Here is a 23,724-nt window from a genome sequence, read left to right as displayed (position 1 = left end):
TTTTGAACTTAAAATATCTTTGAAATTTGTTTAGATGAATCCTGCGTTTCACACATTCCTCCTTCCGCACAGGCCATGAAGGCCCGAAGGAACGGACTGGCCGCTATGTCATCCTCGGCCCTCAGGCGTCACTGGATGCGGATATGTAGGGGCATGTGGTCAGTACACTGCTCTCCCGGCCGTATGTCAGTTTACGAGACCGGAGCCGCTACTTCTCAATTAAGTAGCTACTCAGTTTGCCTCACAAGGGCTGGGTGCATCCCACTTGCCAACAGCGCCCGGCAGACCGGATGGTCACCCATCCAAGTGCTAGCCCAGCCCGACAGCGCTGAACTTCGGTGATCTGACGGGAACCGGTGTTACCACTGCAGCAAGGCCGTTGGCTATTATGCAATGCGGGAAAGAGAATTTCGATGTAAGAACTTTGTGAGGAATGTAATATCATTCTCTGGCAATACTTTCAGTCAAGAATATAAAAGACACCCAAAATTTTTCTTGTCTGAGGTTCCTACAGGCCTGCAAAATCAAGGAAATAAAAGATCGTCGCCGTGTTTTTTGATCTAATGAACATTGTCTCGGAAGATACGGAATGGAGTAGTGGTAACTACTCCATTCCGTCAAATGATACAGGTTCCGTGTGCAGTCAGCAAGGATAAATGGAGACGAAAATTTGCTAAACTAACCAGGGAAATAAATTCTTATGTCCTTCCTGTACGAGCACTGTTGTTTGATTTCAAAAGGGGAACGTCTGTTTCTTAGTACGTATGACGGATTTTCTTTTTAATACTGCCAGATAACCCCTGAGGTAAGAGGGAAAGAACGAATCTAAAACTTCAGTTTATCTTCTACAAATGCGTATTTATAGTAAAATGTCAAAACAATTTTACATGTTCAAAAATCGTAGAGCAGTTTTGGTCAGTTATTTGACGCAATGGTAAAAATTTCCTTAGATTCATTACAACGCTGTGAAAGAGAAGAAAGCATGGAAAACCGGCGTAGTTTCAGGTCTGAAACTTAAAAGTCCCTATAGCTGCATCAGGCTCACAGCGAACTTCGTACACAGACTCGGTCATCTATAGGTGACGTCACCAGCACGCAGACCTGTAGTCCAGGTGGTGTTGGTGGGAGGCAGACAGGCTGTCAGTGGAAGGGGGTGGGTGCAGGTTGGTGGTACTGCGCCGGTCGCTTGCAACACCTTCTGCTGCGATATCTGCAGTTGCTCCCAGCGCTGAAGTGAAACAAGCTCCATGATATTCATGGAGAAGGGCACTGGACTAAGAAACCACACAAACTAGGAGAATCAGACGTATCACGAAACTTTTATCCTCGTTACCAATGTTATGTCTGTGACCACAAAGAGGACAACAAACTTATTCATGCGCCATCAGTAGTGGTGAACAAAACTGTATTAAGTCAGTAAACAAGGAACATGAACTGCTTGATGACAAGAACGAAATAAAGAGATACTTCCAGGCAAACAGAAATAAGGTTACTTTATATCCACCATTAACAAGGTTCAGTCAGAACGGATGTTTGATCATTGAAGTAGAACTGTCTGACGGCGTCGTAAGTACCAAGTCCCGTGAGGCAGTGGTCGAAAGTGATAACACCCTGGGACTACAACAGAGGAACTGTACTCTTAATGTAATGCGAGAAACTGCTGTAAAGTTTTTCTAATTCAGGGACAACATTAGGTGCAGAACAAAGTCTCCTTACTGTGCTTGGATGGGGCATTAACAAGTTTCCAGATTCCCTGATGAATCTATAGGCAACTGTAGAAATAATTTGCACAAGAGAAAACAACAGAAAGTCCTCTGGTCTGTATCTTAGTCCGTGTGTGATACTCACAAGATGCATTTGGGACTTCACAAACTGAAAGAAACCTTTTTCATCAGAGACTTCAATAAATTTATCTAAAGTACTTTGCATTATTTCAGGTAAGTGCTGTTTATCTTCAAATTCTGGAGATGCATGGTTTTCAGCAGACTTCAGTATACTTTCACTATCATTAAAATAATTTACATTCATAGGAAATCTGCATATAATCGGCAAGCTATTAACTAAAATTTCTTTATGAAAAACAGAAACTTCCAACTGTTCATTAATAACTTCAGAATGACACAACTGAAGTGCAGCTCGTGGTGTCTCCATCTTATCAAAAATTAGATGGTCTGTCTTGCTGATGACAGTCCAGAACAAACGAAAATTGATCTTTTCCCCCCAACGTTATTGACAAGCATTCTACAGCCAGTTCATACTAATCTTGTTAACTATGGTGTTGGATCAAGAAACAGCAAATCTTGGTATTTCATACATACCATAAATGCCGTTATAAAGTTTGTCAACTGTGCTGCAGCGGAAACAAATAATACGTTATAAATTGATCTTCCTTCACTTATCGTTGAATGATGTGTAGCCACAAAATCCTTTCTGGGTATTGGAGAGAGCCAGCGATTTCTCAGCTTTTCGCATCTGGAAAACCGGAACATAAGAACTTTTAATCCTCCCTTGGGTTTATAATTTCCCTGGCAATAGGGGACAAGAACTGCAGGAGTGTAGTGTATGAAACATAACACCTTCAAGTGGCACGAACTTTCAATAGAACACATTCGCGAAGTGAAGCTTACTGTAACAAATGGTCAAATGTTTGTGACGTTACGTTCCAATTTGGCAGCTGTGCGTAGGCCTGTGTAGCTACATAGAAGGCGTTGATGCACGCCCCATCGAAGCCCACAAAAATGACAGGCGGCGTCAAAGCACGTGACGCCGCAGGCCTTGCTAGTGCCAGCAGATGTCTCCGGCACGGAGCGATTAACTACACTGGTTTCCAAAATGAAACCAACAAACGGAAATTTTTCAAGGTTGTGTTTATTTTGCCACAAAACAATATAAACAGATGATAACAAAGGAGAAACAATTTAAAGAATACAGAACGCAAACAGCTGCAAAACGCATAACAGTAGATGCAAACATTCTTCTTTTTTTCCAACTTAACAGATTTACGCACATATTCCGACAACTGGTTAATGTGCTCACTATGGGGTGTGACTTCATCTGGCAACAATACAGGCCTGACAACGACGGAGCATGCTGTGAATAACTTCATCAATGTCACGTTGAGGCAATAACCTCCAGTCTTCCTGCAGAGCTGCTCGCAAGTCTTGGAGAGTGGTTAGTGGATGTTGACGTGACGCAACCCATCTCCCTAGTGCATCCCATACATGCTCTATGGGATCCAAATCGGGAGAGCGAGCAGGCCACGCCAGGCGTGCAGTATGTTTCCAAGAAAACATCAGCCACTTGTGCTCTGTGAGGTCGAGCATTATCGTCCATCAATACGAGCTTTTGGCGCACAGCATCTCGCAACAACCGTACATGAGATCCAAAGATCTCGTCATGGTACCTGACAGCACTTAACCCTCGCCGATTCACCCGTACAATTTCATGGAGAGGTGTTCGAATGGTCAACATAATCCCTGCCCAGACCATTAGCGATCCTCCTCGATATCAGTCTCTTTCCACAGTGGTCGGGTCTCGAAATCGTGTTCCACATTGCCTTGAGATGCGAAGCCCTCGAGAATCACTCTCCAGACCTATTCGGTACTCACTGTGGAAAGAACATTGGCCCACTATTCAACTGTCCAGTTGGTATATTGACGACTCCACTCTAGACGTTCCCTTCTGTGAAGACGCGTCAGAGGCACTAATACAGCAGGTCTCCGACAATAAAGCCCACGCTGTCGAAGCCTTCTCTACACCGTTTGCCTCGATACAGTACATCCAGTGGATGCTGCGAGGACAGATGCCAGTTGCTGCGCAGCACTAAGGCGGTACCATTGGGCCCTTACAGCGAAATAACGGTCCTCTCTTTCTGATGTCACACGTGGTCGGCCCTGCCCTGGTCTTCGGAGTACAGTTTCGGTCTCTATAAATTGTGGCCACATCCAAGAAACAAAAGAGTGATTCACGTCCAGCCATCGCGCCACATGAGTTTTCGAATGTCCTGCTTGCATTCCTCCTATGGCCCTTCACCATAGAGATCTGGTAGGCAGACGCCTACCATACTGCACCATCTATGACTGTGTACACAGCGATTGTGGATGGTTGGTTGTTTTGTTTAAATGGGGGGAGGGGCCAAACAGCGAGGTCGTCGATCCTATCAGATCAGGAAAGGAAGTCAGCCGTGCCCTTTCAAAGGAAGCATCCGGGCATTTTCTTGAAACGATTTAGGGAAATCACGGAAAACCTATATCTGGAAAGCCATATGCGGTTTTGAATCGTTCCGAATGCGATTCCATTGTGCTAACCGCTGCGCCACCTCGATCGATTGTGGATGTGTGAGTACTCGGCCAACACTATTCCGTTTGATAGGTGCCTTGACGTCATCATTGGCGTGGTTTTCCGTTGACTGAAATGCCATTTTCCGTGCAGAACACGATCGTACGGCAATCTGTTGAGAGTTTGTATGATTACTTCGTGACTTAAACTCAAGACGGGGAAAGAGCGGTTTATTGCTTTAATTATGGACACCTGTGTATTTCAGACGAGTGTAATAATTCTTAAGTGCGCGTTTAAATGCATGTAAGCCATCGATAGCACATGACAAAGCTAGGACTTTCAGTGGGTACCTTTTCATTTGTATTTTGATTTCCTGTAGGCCCTGCGCAGATCCAAGCGTTCACAAATTATGGCGGACAAGGCGACTAGTGTGACATCACCAGGTTCGTTGCAGTGCCCGTATTTCCCGTGGACCCCCATACTGCATCCAGTGATGCAAGTGGCAGAGGATAACACGGCGGTAGATCCGTCCCAATTGGTCCATCAGGGCCAGACCTTGGATCTTTGCTTGCGTTCCTTTCCTTGACACATTCCAACCAAATTCAGGTTGCGGAAAATTCAATATTCATTTATTCTGAAAGTTCATACGGTTTTTCCAATAATAAAGGTCCTAATTGGGATAATTCTGAGTCTTAGCATGTTTGAACCAATCAACTACATCATTGTGTTTAGCTGCTCTCATATATTATCTCACTGGCTCGAGAAATTGCTATCAAACAATCAAGTAATTTTATTTGTATTTTTAATTTTCTTCAACAGTATAGAGACAGCAATGCCAAAATCTTTACAGATTCCCATTTTCGAGCTCCTTCTTTCGTAAACTGCCTTAAGAACCTTCGTCTTCATTTTAAGTGAAATAGTAGTTTGCTTTCGACCCGACCTCTCCACCACTGCTCCTAAAAAATAAATTTAGTACCTGTATTTAACAATGTGTTAGTTACGGCTCCTGTTCGATAACATTGGTCGCGGGACATATCTGAGATGCATTTTTCGTTTCTACTTAAATAAAACCAAATCGTAAGTGAAAGTGCCCTTCGATGGAATAAAACCATATTATTAACTGTCTCAAGCTTCATTAATCCTTACTTCTTAACAAAAGATGTAGTTAAGTATAGAGTAATAATACAGACATTATACTAGATTGACATTTTTAAACTGGTGTTGAGCGTTCCTTTTCTTTGGCTTTCTGTTACTACTTGCTAAAACGTGTGTGATTTTCTATATCTGTTCTCTTGTCATTACTGAAGAGACTCCCCGAGTACGGAAGCGTGAATGTTAACCCGTGTACAGTCAAGGGTGCATCAATTAGGGTCCCCTACTGACCATCAGATGATCTGTCTTCTGCTCATTATCTCCTAGTCCCCTTCTCGAAGTAATTTTACAATTGTTGTGCATCATTTCGATTACTGCTGTCTTGGAATTGCTTATTGATGTTAGGAGGGTTGGATTTTTACAGTGGAGCGGTGTATTTCCCGACGAATCTCTGTAAAACTTCTGAAACGAATGCCATGCAGTGCTTCCTTCGTCTTAGGAATCAAGTTGAAGTCAGAAGGACTTAGACCAGGGAACGTGGTGGATGGTACAGCACTTCCTAACACCATCGATCGAACACATCAGTCACAACCTGTGCCATATGGGCCCGAGCGTTGTTCGCAGTGATTGGCGGGTTGTGCAGAAAATATCACCGCCTATATCTCTAGGCTGTTCATTTTCGGAACACAACCTGCAACCAGTTTAGAGAAAGCAGCAGTGACACTTTCTGCACGACCAGCTCATCATTGCCAGGACAATGCTCGGGCTCATATGGCGCAAGTTGTGACTGATTTGTTGGGTCTATGGGGCTGGGAAATACTGTACCATGCACTAAAATCTCCGGACTTAATCCCTTCTCACTTCAACTTGATTCCTAATATGAAAGAGCACTTCATGGCATTCGCTTCAGAACTGTTACAGAGATTCGTCGGGCAACAGACCGCCCCACACGAACTGCAAAACAACTGGTGCTGCTAAGGGTATCCTACGACTTTCACATTGCTGGCAAAGTGCTATGCACAATGCTGGTGACTACTCTGAAGCACAGTAAAACTCTGAAACAACTACCTATTTTGTATAAGTTGTAAATAAACAGTTGTAACGATGAAAGTTCCACCCCTCGTACATCATCAGCGTATGCGAGTAATCTTCACACACTGTGTTGGATTCCTTTGGGGTCAGTTTTAGCAAATTCTCTTTCAGTCTTTTCTATAGAATAAGTTAAAATAAAATATGTGAGATGGCATATCTTTGTCGCAGTACTGTGTACGCCTTAAAATATTCAGTTTGTCCTGTTAGTTTCTCTTTTCGGCAGGAATTGTCTTCTACACACGTTACCTAATCCGATGTACTCATCACCATGAGTACGATTTTTACTGGATTCCATTCAGTTTTGCTTATCATCATAATAACGATGACAGTTAAGTGAAACTCAGAAAGAGTCTGCCAGGAGAAGAGTTTTTAACTTGGATTATAAAATAAGTAGTTTCTCTAATTTATTACGGAAGCCTGATAAAATATATTCTGCATCGTAATGTACACTTCTCTGGCGGCAGAGTATTTCAATGACAGTAGGCCCATGTGCAAAGTGTTAGGTTCATTTTCCGAGTACGTACATTCAGAACTAACGAAATAAGGAACATATTCTTGTTGCAGCCACTTCCTGAAGAGTATTCGCTTGAGACTTGGTGTACCCGTTCGTGTTCGCACGTAGAGCCGTGGCCTGCCCTAATCAATAGCACCGGACGCTGTGCATACCATCCTTCACAATGCCCCTCCACTGTACGTATATAGTCGAACAATAAAGCAGCGAGGCAACATCTAAGCGCATTAAAAACGAAAAATAACAAGGATCTCCTGATACAAAATACTTAAAAAATAGAGGCAACAAGACCACAAGTTATGTATGGACATCTGTTTTATATTTTTTAAAGAGAATTATGAACAACTGCATTATATTCCGACAAAACAATTTTCCGTGTAAAGAAACCAAATACGTCATACCTAAACATTTGACCCTTCTAACATGATGAAACACACAATAAATACGTCGGCAACATTGTAGCACATAACATGTTTGGCTAGTTTCTTTGTCCTCCGTCCTATTGTTTAATTTTTTATTGTTTTATTATATGGCCTGTCTCTTTTACAATGAATTTGTATTATCTAATATTGTTACAAGATTTCAAACAAATTTGCAGTGCTCTTTTGGTAGACGTACAAACCAGAGATCCTCCTTCCTTCAAAACTTAATTAAAGCATGTGGTGTGTAAGAGAACGGGCGTAGCACCATTCCATCTCAGAAATATTCTCCTCATTATAGTTACAAAGTTTTCTCTTGTTTACAGAGGCATAATGCAACAACGAATGATGAGACTTCACAGAAAATACGGCCAGATAATAAACTGTCTCAGCATTTGACAGCCGTTATGCTACGATTTGGTACCCTTCTCGTAAGAAACTGACCGTCACTCAAAGTTCTGAAAATGTACCCAGAATATTTTCCATTCGGCTGCAAAGACAGAGAGGAAATGGAATTATATAAAAAAAATAAACACTAGTAACGCCAGAGACGTGAATTTGTTTCTCCCAGTATTTCTGGTAACATGTATCGTGAGGATTTTCAGATGCCCTCTTGGTTGTGAAGAGTATATATCTATTATTTCAAAAGAGAGGAAATATACAGAGCATTATAACGACTACAAATTAGAAGCAGCTGCGGAAGCCACATCTGAAATTTGGAATCAGGAAAGCATTACATTCGTTGGAGCGAGGGGCGTTGCTCTCGTGTCGTTCTGCGATTCACGCGGGGCGTTTTTGCGACAATCAGTTCCGATAAGTACTTATAAAGTACTAAAAAAGTAGTACTAAAGTAGTAAGAAAAGCAGGTACGGTACTTCATGACGTCGTCTCATTACTGATTGACAGTTTTGTGCGACAAGCGGGAACATTCAATGAAATAAACCAACTCTCAGAGGTATATTAAAGATACCGCAAAAAATCTGTTGACAAAATAGTAGCCGTCGCTTTAGTTGTATAGAAGCCATAACGAAATTTTATATAGTGATTAAACATTTTCTTTCGCGCTGAATGCTAAAGCTAAACAAAGCTAAACCTCAGGTGAAGACGATTCTCCGAATTATTACAGCTTTTATGACTTCACCGCTACGAATGAAACACGGGAATAAAATTTAATACTACCTGAATAGAAAAATAATTTTTCTGCAGATTTTTAACTTATTGATGTTAGGAATAACTCCGCTTACAGCTGGTAAAATATGTTTATTAAAACACGGCCCGTTTCGTGGCTTTAAGTCGCATCATATGGTGAACAACGTTAAAAGATCATAGGCATACCCATCACTCCTAGTCAAAATTTACTATTCAGATAATATCGTCAATACTATGGTGAACGAAAGGTAAAGCAGAAGTTTCCCATTCTTTAAAATTTGCCTGCATCGGTATGACAGCAGGGCAAACTCAAAGAGAGAGAGAGAGAGCTTTAATAAACAACAATTTTACCAACTGTAAGCGGAATTCTTCCTAACATCATGTCTTTCAACAGCTGCGGTTGCCCGGAATATAAAATTAAAAGAATAGTTAGTTTACAAAAGTATTTTTAACTTACGATCGTTAACTATTAAAAACAAGGCGAATTGATGATCCCGGTTTCCACATACAGTTTCTTCGTCATTATTATTTAATAAAAAAACATTATTCATCTTAACAGAATGTACAGAGTTGTTCAGCTGTGTCAGAGAATAAAGATTTTTAACGTTTCAATAAATAGAGTGATAATACTTAATGTTCTGATGATGCGGATTTATTACCAGCGTACGATTACCGTTCTTCTAGCTGAGAAATAGTTTCTTTGTTTCACTGTATTCCCCAGAGTGTGGTTGTGCCGAAGTGCTAAAATATGCGGATGCCAACTTGAGGGCAATCTATACCCGTGGAACTCATCGGAAAATCACTTGCGTTCAAGATCTCGAATGTACTAGCAGGTTACAGAGTTCGTCCGCTAGATGGCAGATCTGGTCGTAAGCCTTGCAGTGAGGCGGCGCTATCGATAGTTGCGGCCCCGCGCCTCGACTCCATAATCGATACATCTCGCTATTTGTATACCCACGCGGCACAGGGGCGCTCGTCAATTGGTTGTTAGCAAGCGCGTAGTGCGGTTGAGGACTGAAACTCGGGCACTGTCACATTCGTAACAGAATGTCGGGTTACGAGGCATCAACAAACGTGGCCAACAATGGCGACTTTTTGGAGGTTAACTCGGAGCGTTCTTCAAAATACATTTACGTTTTGACGTTTCTAAGCGCAATTGGAGGGTTCCTTTTTGGCTATGACACGGGTGTGGTGTCTGGTGCTATGTTGCTCATAAGGTAAGTTCATTCTTCCAGTAAACTAGTTTTTTCGATTTCGTGTTAAAATTAGTGCTCCGCAGTAATGGCATGACATGCTTCCTGCATTGTACCCATATTCTCTTGTGGCTTCTGCTTTGAGTCCGAGGTGTGTGTGCTGTAACCGGCTTTTTATAAATAACCGAAAATTTTCTGAAAGTTCGAAGTTGTTCTACTATATTTTGTTTTACAAGTGTTCATAGAGTGTTGTTATATTGCAGAACGTTTCAGTTTTAACAGAAAATAGATGTCTTGAGATTAAATCATAGTATGAAATTCCTAGGTCAGTTAATCTTTAATATACTGTAGCCAGTGTAAAATTGCTTGGAGGTTACTCATTTACTGGCGTAATGTTAACTAAGGTGATGATATTCAAATGTAATCGCGTAGACTGTTAAATTTCGTAACGGCGCGCTGTGGAAGCTACTAGAAATACGGCCACCCCCACGTTGCTATGGTGAAACTAAATTCCACGACGTGCAACATCATTCAGGGTTTGCTCACCAAAAAAATTGTTGTAGTTTTAAAGAAGGATCTCTCCTGGCATGTAACAAACATTGAAAATTTATTTATACTGCCTTCAAGTTTAGAATACGCTCCTGCCGATTGGTGCTAGTGAAAGAGCTGTTGGTGGGAGGAGCATGTATTTATTCGTGAAGCTTTGTGACTGTTGTCTAATGGATTCACATTTTCGTCCTCTAAGTGTGATTTATATTGTTGTCGGACGGAACATCCGTACAATGAAAGATCGCCGGTGTCAGCTTTTTGTTTTTCCCGCTCCGGTGAAGATCTTTGAACGGAAAATTCCCACGACCGTAGTGGTGTGGGTATGAGCAGTGAGCGACTCTTTCTACATTGTCTCCGCTTTTTTAAATGCGTTTTTTGTTTTGTTTGCTTAAGTTTGTAAATCGAACTGCGTGGGATTGCCATTAGTAAACTGGAATATTTTCCTTTTTTTTTTTCTCTCTCTTTGCAACATACGCTCAGGGTAAGCGATTCAAATGTTGCATATTTAATTTTGCGCGTAAATCCGTCAACAAAAAACCGCTTTGCAAAATATCTTGCTGTTTATCTTTCAGTTGTCGCCAGCAACACTAGAGAAGTATAAAAGATGAGAAGTAAACAGAACGTTTCTCGCTCTTTCTTTTATTGGTGTATATCAGTGCAAAATATTGACTCATTTTAGTGCGACAAGCATTAGAAACCAGTTTATGTTAGCTCCCACACACTTCGGTTCTTTTTTTTAAAGGCGGCGGTCGTTCACATACTGTACAACTGTTTTAGGTTCTACGCTACGCAAACATGCTTTGTTGACACTAGGCCCGGCGTTACTACTAATAGATCACCGTACCTCTATTAATACTGAAAGATGATGTGAATAGTGCAATTAAATGTTTTCACATGCATTCACGAGTTGAGACAGGGACTTAACAAGAGCTAAGTAAAAGCGACGTTATCAGGTGGTTGCTCGCAACTTGTCTTGCTGACACTAGGTCAGGCGCGTTTTCCCTTCTGCAACTTCGATATGACATTGTATACTGGTCGCTGGGCTGGTCAGTTCAGAAACGGTATCGTGTAGTTTGTTTGATGATAACACTGCTGTTTACGTGAAAGCAGTACTACTGTCAAGAGCGTGTTTGAATCTAAGCTGTGGAGGTTGGGGGACGAAGTGGGCGGGGCTCAGCTCGTTGGTTTCGCAGTGAATGACAAGGCCTAATGTGGTGCAGGGAACCTGATGTTATTCAAAACAGCTTCCAGTCATCTCATAATGGATAAATACAGGTCTTGTATGTATTTCAAAGTAATTTTATATCATTCTTCCTACAAAGTAGTGGCTTGTTCATGTAACGATGATGGAGGTGGATAGCTATCGCGCACTCTTTTTCTCGAAAGTAGACGACGAAGGCTCAGTATTGCGATCTGGTGACTGTGGTGACCAGGGGAGAAGCGACGATTAATCTTCGTGCTCACAAAACCAGTCCTTGACGATGGGAGCTGTTAGCAGTGGCTCTGTTGTCTTAAAAAACATCATGGCCATTGCGGAACAACTGTTGTACAAGGGGATTGACCTGATCCGCCAAAATGGGTAGTGCGATTCCGCAGAGTAACCTTGGAGCGCATGGAATACCACGATTTGGCAGCCCAGATCATCGCCGAAACCCCGCCATGGAATGAACTTTCTTCCATAGTCCAGGTTTTACGGCTCCAGCACCACGTTTTTCTGATATGAGCATTTGCATCACTGATGAGTGATATTGGTGTTTCATCTAGTCCTGCAATTCCCTGCTTATGGAGCTCCCTTCGTTTTGGTTCGGCCCTGGCAGGGTTCGCGCCTCCGTCATTCAGTTCCGCAGCTGTCGTCCTACTTTTCGTCGTAATCCTCTTCAGTGACCGCCTGTCACGATCACTCAACTTAGACTTTCGTGCCTATATTTCGTGATATTTTTCCGGTTTCCCAGTATGCGGTATAAATCTTCTATATGATGCCACTAGAAATACTAAACATTTCGGTTGTCTTAGCTACGGAAGCACCCGCCGTACGAGGACCAACATTTTGCCCACGTTTGAATTCACGTAGCTCCGCCATAATACTCACAACTACCGAGAACACTGTTGTGACCACCACTGACACTTGTAACATATTGAGGACATGGCACAGGTGCTGTGCGTGGTCAAGTAAAACAGTGCAGTCTGTGGGATTGGCTAGCATCTGCAATTATGTTCAGGCATGCGTTTCTCGTGGTGTTTGCATATTTTTGTTAAACTCCTGTCATTCATTCATTCTGAAGTGTTGCCCAAACTCAATATTTCTTACGAAAATTCACTCATTGTTTCCGCCTGGTTCTCAGTTGCTTAGCAGACAGCGAGAGAGTTAAGTGACAAGAAAATTGATAAATTTTTGCCAGTGGATATTACCATGCGCTACTTCACCGACTCTTCTCCGAGAACACTGTTGTGACTTCCAGGCTTCAGTGGCTGATACCAGTTCTGGAGAGTAACCATAGAGTATCCGCGCAAAAACTGTAGGTTTCAAATCAGTGTTGGTCCATGTTGCGTAATTCGCGGAACGAGCACCCTCAATAAAATGACAGGCTTACATACAAAACAGTTACTTCCGGCAGTACACATTATATCCCGAGACTGTTCTCTGCTTCCTTTTTTTTTTTTTTAAACCTCCACTCAGCTTTTTTAAGTATTTGAGTTGTCCGGATTAGCTTCAAGTTGTATTTTGTATTCAGTTCTTACTTGAAGTTGTGAGCAGAAGGTATATTCCAGCACCATAACTTGTCCATTTTTGCTTCGTAATCGTACTTGTAACAATGAAAATTTTCGCGATGCATAGCGCAGACCATTTTTCCTAAATCTACGTACATTCATACACCGCGAGCAACTGTACGGTGCGTTCCGTAGGGTACCTTGTACCACTACTAGCCATTTCCTTTCCTGTTCCATTCGTAGGTAGAGCGAGGGAAAAACGACTGTCTATATGCTTTCGTATAGCCGTAATTTCTCGTATCTTATCCCCGTGGCCCTTATACTAAATGTATGTTGGCTGCAGTAGGATCGTCCTGCAGTCGGCTTTACATGCCGTTTCTCTAAATTGTCTCAGTAGTTTTCCTCGGAAAGAACGTCACCTTCCCTCCAGGGATTCCCATTGGAGTTCCCGAAACATCTCCGTAACACTCGCGTGTTGTTCGAACGTACCCATCATAAATCTGGCAGCTCGTCTGTGAATTGCGTCGATGTCTTCCTCTAATCCGACCTGGTTCGGATCCCAAATACTCCAGCAGTACTAAAGAATAGGTCGCACTGCGGTCCTATATGCGGTCTCCTTTACAGACGAACCACACTTTCCTAGAGTTTTCCCAAGAAACTGAAGTCGACCGTTCGCCTTCCCTACCCAGTCCTCACATGTTCATTCCGTTTTATATCGCTTTGCAACTTTTCGTCCAGATATTTAAACGACATGACTGTGTTAAGCAATATACTACTAATGCTGTATCCGATCATTATAGGTTTGTTTTTCATACTCACCCGCATTAACTTACGTTTTCCCACACTTAGAGCTAGCTGCCATTTATCACACTTACTAGAAACTTTATCTGAGTTATATTGTATCTTCCTACAGTCACTCAACTCCGACAACTTGCCGTGCACCAAAGCATCATCAGCAAACAACCGCAGACTGCTTTTTACTATATCAGCCAGATTATTTATGCATATAGAAAATAATAGCGGTGTTATCACACGTCCCTGCATCACTCCTGACGATTCCCTTGTCTTTGAATATTCGCCATCGAGGTCAACGTACTGAGTTCTGTTACTTAAGAAATCTTCGAGCCACTCACATATCTGGGAACTTATTCCATATGCTCATACCTTCGTTAACAATCTGCATATCGAAACTTGCTGTAGAGTTCCTACCAATGTGACATTTGTTACATTTCGCTTTCATGGTGTTGCAGTTCTAATGGCCAGCAGTGTAGGAACAAACATCGAAGCTCTTCTCTGAAGTATCTGATTTTCACGGGCAACATTCTGTGCAGCTGCTAAGTTTGTTTTGCGATACACTCGATTTTCAGACGCACATCGCGCCTCATTTCCGCCTCCTTTTCTCATATTATTTGCCTGGTTAACTCGTGGAACTTGAACTCAAAAGGACCGTGGTTCCAATTTCCGTTCAGCTGTTCGATTTGATTGTTTGTAGCTTGCCTAAGCGCAGGATGATGTAGCCAAGACACGCCACCTAAAATTTGTCGAAAATCTTTAAATGTCCTGGTGTGGTTTTCGATAGTTTATAGCGGAAAATGTGGCGAATTATCAGACTACGTCGGAAAAGGCCTAAAGTACCGAATTTTTTTTCTTGACCATTATTTCTCAGCATAACCTACCCTGGAACACCCTTACAAGCTTTTCAGGCAGTTTCTGACCAACCCGTATATTTCATCCGTGGCAGTGAAAAGAGACTCCGAAGACCAATTCGACGACACAACGTGTGTGGAACTTTATCAAATAGTAACAAAATAACAGTCCCACAAGCCACTGTCACGCACTCCGAAGGCAAGAGCGCAAAAACGTCTGCCTTACTGCACCGTATGTACGCAAACAAGGTACTCGAGTACCGTTCGTAAGTTTGTTGTTACGAGTGTTATTTCAAGTACTCAAAATGTTGGCCTTGAGCAGTGATATATGTTATAAAGTGATTCTGGCAATACTGCACGTTGAATTTCACCTTGACTTTACGCATCTCATGTCCGTACTCTACAGTTCGTGTCATGAGTCGTCGGTGTTTCCTTGTAGACCTCTTCTTTCAGTTTTCCCCACAGATAAAAGTCCAGAAGTATTAAATCAGGGGACCGTGTAAGCCTTTCGTGTTTCACGAACGTCCCATACAACGAGGTCCAAATGTTCTGCTAGGTGTGCGATTCTGTGCAGAAGGAGCGGGACATACGTTATGTTAGTACCACATGGATTACAATATCGTCTGCCAAATCTTCCAGTATGAGCGGTGGCATATCTTGCAGGAACTGTAGATACTTGACTGTTTACACTCATCAAAATTGGAAACAGTGATGAGACTGTAAATTTCCAGGACCACACGTTGACAGATCATGGTCGATACTTATACAGTTTTCCTAGGCAGCGCGGATTTTCAACAAAATCTTGCATGGAAACGCCGCATCACTTTCTATTATTCGTAGACACAGTTCAAAGCACTGTAACAGATTTTCAAAGTCTGTCATGAAGCTGTTGATGAAGTGAAAATTGTAAGGCAAGAAATGGTGATTGTATATTCCCACTAGTAAAATATTAGTCGCCTTTCTCTCGTCAGTTGCTGATACTTTTTGTTTGCGCATTTTATTCTTCAAAAATGGTTCAAATGGCTCCGAGCACTATGGGACTTAACATCTGAGGTCATCAGTCCACTAGAACTCAGAAATACTTAAACCTAACTAACCCAAGGACATTACACACATCCATGCTCGAGGCAGGATTCGAACCTGCGACGTAGCGGTCGCGCGGTTCCAGACTGAAGCGCCTAGAACCGCTCGGCCACATCGGCCGGCTTTTATTCTTCACATTTGTTTCTTGAAGTATTGCATAAGGTTAGCAAAGACAGACCATGATAGCCTGGCACCGTTTGAATACACTTCAGTAAACATCTGCATCACTACTGTAGCAGTTTAACATTTGTCACAAACGATAACTAACCACTTTGCAGACTGTCTTACACGTCGGAATGTCTGAATAGCATTACGAGCAGGATTTTTGATCGCTACAGGAGCAGAGCGCAGACTGATGGTCTTCACACGCATAGGTACAAACACTTTTATCGGAATCCGTCGATTTTTTTCTCTTTGTATGTGGTCGTTGGTTAGTAAAACTTCATATGCTTATTTAATTAATGTTTAACTGTTCTGCGCAATGCGTGTTGATGTGACTGCTTCTGTCAGGTTAAAACTGTGCGCCTGACCGACATTCGAACCCAAACTCTTGCGTTTTCCGGGCAATGCGCATCCAGTCACCCTTCATCAACCAACTAATAGTTCCAGCAAGACACGCAGTAAAGCCTCTGGCGTTTGGATGTGAGTGAGGTAGCTCAGTGTTTAGCGTACTGGAACACCGTCCAACCATCCAGATTTAAGTTTTCCGTGGTTTCCCTAGATCGCTTAAGGCGAACACCGCAATGGTTCATTTTGTAAAGGGTGCGGCTTATATCCTTGCCCTAGTCCAACTTGGGTGGCTTTTTCGTTGTCTGGGCGTTAAACCCTAATCTTATTTCGTTATTGTGGGGTATGAAATGCAGAAAAGAAAGCTTTGAGCCACGCTGAGGTGCGTGCAGCAAACTTTACTCAGTAGTATTTCCGCAACTTTGTATGAATTTCTCACTACTGCGACATCGTGATGATAGAGGAGTAAGCGAGTACGCCTTTTCCGCTCCCTCACCTTCAAAAAGTTCAATCCTTATATTGGCTTATAATTGCTCCACGTCGTTCGGCTTCGGAGGAAGAGTTATTGTCTTCTAAAGGGACGTAATTCACGGGGAAAGTTTACTTTACCTGGGCTGCATGGCTGGGATTTTAAACAAATTATTCCAGAAAACGAATCCTATGCGTTAATTATTGGGCCGCTTTGTTAAGATTCTCGAGGGCGAAGGGCGGAGAAAAACAATGAACGGAAGCTACTGGTAGACGTTACTTTTTTTCACCCACGTTTGTCCCCATTTCATAAAATAATTTGTAGTTGGCAAACATCGCCACTTCACGCGTTTATCAGATATGGACAAGACGTGAGATACTTTGTTGCCCAAATTTATGGTCTTGCTGGTAACCTAATTTTAGGGTGTGCCTGAGTATTAGTTAAAGAAACGTGACTAGCTCGACAACACTTGGCAAAAGTTATAAAGTTCAGCTGAATGTAGGTTTCAGTAGTCATGCAGAAGCGCAATGCTTGCACAGGACAGACTATCATGTGCAGCTGAATGGCCCTAGATTTCGGGAAAAAACGCAACAACTTCGTGATTTACTGGGTTAGGCGTGCTCGCTAAGTCTGTAATTAGAGCGTTAGGGGCTGCCGTTGCTGAAGAGTGCTTCACTCTGGGGCCAGTGAATCATTCAAAATGCAGCTGACGTTCTGTCGTAATGAAAATTAAAGTGAGATAAGAACCGTGTGCTGAACATGTGTCGAACCCAGCCTTTGTCTTTCATGAAAAATATTCATACCAGCAGAGCAAAAACGAAAAAACTGTGGCAGTGATGTGCGCTGCAGGACGACACGCAGGAAGTATTAAAGTAAAACTTGGCCATGAGGCTCCTGAAGAGGGGCACGAACAATGCTATCCCAGAAGACAAATATAGTGCGCAGTGACTTTTTTAAAATCCCTTCAATTTCCCTCCATTTCGACGCAGTAAAATTTATCTCCAAGGTGCGTACTGCACCTATCTATGACAGTGCAAACGTTTAGAGCCTTGTGATGTCACGCCTGGCTCGGTGACGCTTCAAACAGAAAGGTGTCAACACAACTGAGGATAAGGTCAGAGCTCAAAACTTTATTTGGGTGTAAAGTGAATGAATGATGTCACATCGGCACCAAATTATGTCAAAAGTCTGCCCAACACCACAGTGTACGTTTCGTACGATGGGAACGTCATCACACCACCTCTTACCACATTTCGCCCATTCTTTTGACACCTCTGCAACGAAAGTCAGAATCACGACGCCCGGCGTTGAATTCGTGCGGGTTTCTTGTGGGTGGCAAAGGAAAACATTTCAGACGTGCAGCTGCTCAAAACTGACACGAAAACACCTCAGGAGGTGGCACAAAAGGCATCAATAAATCCACACCTTCTTTTGGGGTGTCCGTTTACAACACATTTCACGATCGAAAACTACAGTTTGCAGTGCGATACGCAACAACAGAACGACATTCTTGACACCCTTCGACACTGTTGACACCCTCCGGACGTTACAACTCTTCTCTAAGGACATCGCAAGGTTGCAACTCCATTGAACCTGATCTGACTCTTGGAGTGTGGTGCGACCACAATTTTTCCCTGGTATACAGGGTGGAGGCACTAGGTACCTTCAAGAACATCCGACGAAATTGGAACGTTGTTCAAGTAACAAAGAGTGTTTCCTTCTTCAGCCCTCATGTTTCGCGCCCTTATGTGGTGTGACCACTGTGGGGAGGGGAGGGTTGAGACGTTGACACATGCGTGAATAAAACGGCAAAGGATTCATGTAAAACTCCCCAGTTCGACAACCGCCTCAGTAATCCCACACACCTTTGTTGAGCACTTTAAAATGATCTGTACAGAGACAGAAACAACTCTTGATCGAACCCCAGGCAACACCTCGACAACCTTCAGCTGAGTGGCACTATGCTAGTACCTAGCATGTGCTTGTGGGCATGCGAAATCTGGGTGATATCGCAAGGGGTTGCCTGGCTGCGGGAAATCTGTCAATAGTTTTCTGTCTTTGTACAGGTACAGTGTTAAAATGCTCAACAAACATGAGTGGGTGGCACGGAGGGTGTTGCTGAACCGGGTGGTTTCAGAGGGACCGTTTGCGGTCTTATTGACCCACGTGTCAATGTCGCTGCCCCAATGATCACGCCACAGGAGGGCTGAAAAAGCGTAAACACTATTTGCCCTTGCGGTCACTTTCAAATTTTATCGAAGGGTTTCTAACGGTCCCTAGTGGTTCCACTCTGTACACCAGAGCAAAAATTGCAGTCGCACTGCGCTCAAAAGGGGTGCGATCGCGTTCGATGAGATTGCAGCGGTGCGATGTGTTTAGAGAAAGGTTGAATCGTCCGAAGGCTGTCAGCAGTGACAAAGGTTATCAAGAACGTAGTTTTGTTGCGCGTCACAGCGCAAACTGTCGTTTCCGGCTGCAAAATGTGTTGAATGAATGCCCAAGGAAGATATGATTTCATTGACCTCTTTACGCCACCCCATGATGCTTTTTCTTGTCGATTTTGAGCGACGGTGTGTCTGAAATCTTTACCTCTGCTATTAATAAGAAAACCGCACGATTCCAGGGTAAGAAAGGAATTGATGATCTTCCCATCGTGTGATAAGGCCACGGTGGCGTTGGGTACAATTGTGGTGAAATTCGATATAAACGTGACATCATTAAGCCACCTTACATGCCGCATGAACTTCGGAACTCTGGCTTTTTTTCGCATGTGTCGACACCTCGCTGTTCGATGTGTCGTCGAGACCGAGCGTGACGTTGCAGGGCGCCACACTTCTGACCATTACAGAGGAAGGTTGTGGGCACCTTTCAGCCAAATTTCAAACTTACGCGTCACAATGGGGGGGGGGGGGGGATGACGAGGTTTCAAACAGTGATCCTTTAATTCTTTTGCACAATGTAGTGTAGCGTGCACTGCACTGTCTTAAGAGATAGGCAGGTGAGACGGACTAAGAAAGCAGCCAGCCTGAGTGGTTTTTGGGCAGTTCCCCACACTCGTTTAGGCGAATATCCTTAGACCCTATGCTGCCATTCTCTACACTCAGTGCGTTTTGATGTCCAGAAGTAGTCTGTACTGATGGCTTAATGGTTGCCGGTCGCACTGGCTTTGCTTATTTTTATGCGGGATGTACTGGATTCTACTCCTTGCTGGATGAGTGCAGTATTTTCACTGCAGAATTAGTAGCCATCTTTCATGCTCTTGAGCATATTTGTTCCTGCACCAGTAAGTCTTTCGTCATCTGTAGCTACTGTTCAAGTAGTTTGCAAGCTCTTGACCAGTGTTAACCTCGCCATCCCTTGGTTCTAACTATCCAGAATGCTCTTTGTGCCCTCAATGTTAATGGTTAGTGGTCTTTGTCAGAACTCCAGGTCACGCTGGGATTGCGGGCAATTAAATCGCCAACTATCTGGCCAAATAGGCTACCGGCAGTGTGGCTCGTGGGATCAGTATTATACCATTAATTTCTAAGGATTTAGAATATGGAAGGGCATACTCTGACTTTGTCAAACAAATTACATGCCATAAAGGAGGCCCTCCATGCAAGCCTCTCACAAGGACTCCGTCATCCTTTGCTGGCTCTGCATCGATCATACTCAGCTTACTCATGGTAATGTCCTCTGTAATGAGGATCTGCCCCATTGTTGTTGTGGTGCCCATTTGATGGTGATCCACATTTTGATGACTGTGCTAACCTAGCCGCCTTGTGGCGGACTCTTAAACTTCCTCTCACTTAACATGACTACCACACTCTGACGGCACCTTATTCTTGTAAGCCCATTGAGGAGTTTGGCAGAACGCCCTGTTGCCTCCTCTGCTCTGAATGGGCAGCAGCTGTCTGGGCTTGGTGGTCCACCCCAGCCCTCGCCTACCCACTGGTTTGCTCTTCTTCACCCTTCATGTTCTGTTTGACTAGGTGTTCTATCGTTGTCTTCCTGTGCTTCTGATGCTCTGTCCATGTTGCTAGTCTTTCCTGGGTATTGGTGTGCGGGGTGCCTCTCGTAAGGGGTTGGGGTATGTGCCACTTCACCCTTTCTGTCTTTGGGGGCCTCCAGCTGCTCCCTGACTGAGGCACCCTACGTGCTTCCTTTCTTCCTTTCCCTCCTTTTCCTCTTCTTTCTTCCTTTCTCTAGGCTTTCTTGACTTTCGATAGACTTAGGGGTTTTGCACACTAGACACTTACTTGGTGTGTAGTTTTGTTGTCTTGTGTGTTCCAGATAGAAAGGACTGATGACCTCGTAGTTTGGTCCCCTTTAATCATTAAACCAACCAACCAACTACTCCATGTTGTGTACAGCACAGCTTAAAGCATTGCTCCCTCTCTTGGAGAAAGAACACTGCGCTGTTTCAGATGTTCTCATTTGAGCTGACTGCAGCATCCTCGATGTAGATCTTGTCAGTGGTACTCTGTATTCCAGCGCTGGAGGATGCCCCCCCCCCCCCTCCTCCGCCCCCCCATTCAGATGGGGGACCAAAACTTTCTGTATGTAAGTCTCTGTTTTCCCCAAGAAGTTTGGCCTTGTTCTTCAGATAAACAGACTTGCTGCTGATTGTCGTTTTCTTCAGTTCCACCTGGAATTTGTCTCAGCTTTAGAACTTCTCTTCGTTTTTTCTCGATCCACTGTCGTGCTGTGCCGTCCTGACCAACGTCTCCGGTAAATACTGATGGATGCCTGGTGTGCAGCTGACTTCCTACTGTTTTGGGATCCTTGGTTACATTAATACACGGACTTCGGAACGATTTACTGCTTGTTTTCCGGTTCCTGTCCATCTAGACGACAGATTTCACTTTGCCTACTTGGCGCCACTGTATTTAAATGTTTTTAAATACCCGGCGTCTCCACCAAACGACGCCACTTCGTAACCACAATAAAGTCAAAATCCTAAAGTAGGATCATCTGTGAAGTATAACACTTAGCACTGAAAGCACGTTTATTACAGGCACAGTGTAGAACTGCTTCGTGGATGGAGTGTGTTGCTATTTATGCAATCAGTGAATATTGCAGAATATGCAAACATAAATAATCTCGAGAACATTATAGAAATGATAAATACTAAGTAATAAATATTTATTGATGATCGGTTTTGAACCGGCGATCCACAGCACGCCAGCATGCTCAACTGCAGCAAACTGCGAGAAAGTCAGCCTGCGGAAATATGTAAGAGTTATACGTACTTTGTTAATAAATTTCTTCTAATTTCCTTTGTGGATGAAAACCTTTGTAAAACAAAAATCACAGCTAGGTTTCAATTTTCTTTGTGATATTCGTTGTCGGCATAATGCAATTGATAAATATTAGTTAGCTTCAAGCAATTCATATTTTCATTTTTGCACTGTGTAGTACGTACGATGTTTACTTCTCTGTTCTGGAACTGCTTGCCTCGCCGGGTATCTTCGCAAAATGTTTGCGTAAGATAGGCGAGCTTCGTTGTGGAAGGACCGAATCGCAACTTGCGCGTCAATCGCTCGTTTCCTTACGAATCTTGCAAGTTGTCCAATGATCGTGACGTCCAGTGCGTTGACGTTTCCGCCTGCTGTGACGAAATAACTTGTCGCCGCTAAATTGTAGGGGGCGGACTCTGGCTGTTATTGTTTTGTGGCCAATCGGCGGGATGGAGGTTCAAGGCTGTGACAGCCGCGGCGGCGCTGCCCCCACCCTGGCGACGGGAAGTTATCTTGGGATAATCGCACCCTCGTTTAGACATTTGCGTCGCCGTTACATCACGGCGCTTCTCACGCCAGTTGTGGCTCCCCGTCTCTCTTTCTCCCCCCCTCTCTCTTAGCTCCTCGGCGCAGATTTCCAGTCTGACCGACTGGCAGATTCTTTGGTCGTTAGGCGTTTTGGGTCCTTACAGGAGGATGAGAGCAATATAATGATGTGTTGGCCGAAGAGCCAACACCGTGTTGCTAGAGGAGGCCGAAATGCACGCGTTAAAGCCCACGCAGACTGGCGTGAGGTCTGGAACAGTTAAAGGAGTTGAGTCTAATAAATAAAGTACGAAGCTCTTGGAATACTTAACTTTAATCCATAATTGGAGAACATCGGTCTGAAGGTACAGGCATCCATAGATAAATATTAAATGATACTGGCGCCTTGCTAGGTCGTAGCAAATGACGTAGCTGAAGGCTATGCTAACTATCGCCTCGGCAAATGAGAGCGTATCTGTCAGTGTAGCTTCGCTAGCAAAGTCGTCCGTACAACTGGGGCGAGTGCTAGGAAGTCTCACTAGACCTGCCGTGTGGCGGCGCTCGGTCTGCAATCACTGACAGTGGCGACACGCGGGTCCGACGCATACTAGCGGACCGCGGCCGATTTAAAGGCTACCACCTAGCAAGTGTGGTGTCTGGCGGTGACACCACATATAACGCGCGATGTTTTAATTAGAATGAAATGACAAGTGGAAATCAGTACCGGAGGGGGACTTTACCCCGGATTTCCTGCCTTGCGTGAACAGTCGCCTTAACCATAAAGCTACTGTATCTGAGCAGGCTTCCATGCCTGACTCAAACTTACCCCGCTGGCCATTAACCCTCTTAGTCCCATCAATATGAAAAGAAATATAATTTTAAAATTTTTCATATAGTTAACCTTTATTATTACAGTAAGCAACAAATCCAAGAAAAATGGATAAAAAAATAAAAACTCTATTGTTTCAAGGAGGTGGTTTCACTTTGGAACTAAGGCATAGGGTTTTCAACCACACATCGTTTTATGCAGTATATTTGACAGCAAATCTGCAATTTTCTCAGATTAAGTTCCACATCTCGAAACTTCCGTGAACTCATAATGCCAAAAACAGATTATAAAAAAAAAAAAAAAACCACATGTCACAATCTGCTACAGTCACGTAGCACAACCTCCGTGTCGGCTGTTGCTTTGAACGGTATAAGTGACTGCACCAATGCACTACATTCGTAATGGTATTTCACAGTATCACTGGGTGTCTCTGTCCAGCTATAGCATCTTT

General features: G+C 43.5%; 1 protein-coding gene and 1 pseudogene across 2 annotated transcripts in view; one reads left to right on the top strand and one right to left on the bottom strand.

The window, feature by feature from the left end:
- Positions 1-266: 266 nt before the first annotated feature.
- Positions 267-384, bottom strand: LOC126185784 (5S ribosomal RNA; annotated as a pseudogene).
- Positions 385-9,537: 9,153 nt separating this feature from the next.
- The window catches only part of LOC126183995 (proton myo-inositol cotransporter-like), a 536,443-nt gene continuing 522,256 nt past the window's right edge, over positions 9,538-23,724 (top strand). For both annotated transcript variants that reach the window (XR_007536824.1, XM_049926349.1), the window contains exon 1: positions 9,538-9,758. Coding sequence is in view for 1 of the 2 variants with exons in the window: in XM_049926349.1 (XP_049782306.1) it covers positions 9,589-9,758 (170 nt within the window). In the remaining variant the exon portion in view is untranslated. The remainder of the gene's footprint in view (positions 9,759-23,724) is intronic.

Source organism: Schistocerca cancellata, chromosome 4 (genome assembly GCF_023864275.1).
Source record: "Schistocerca cancellata isolate TAMUIC-IGC-003103 chromosome 4, iqSchCanc2.1, whole genome shotgun sequence".
Taxonomy (NCBI): Eukaryota; Metazoa; Arthropoda; class Insecta; order Orthoptera; family Acrididae; genus Schistocerca; species Schistocerca cancellata.
Note: the sequence above shows the minus strand (reverse complement) of the source record. Positions and strands in the feature narration are given on the sequence as shown.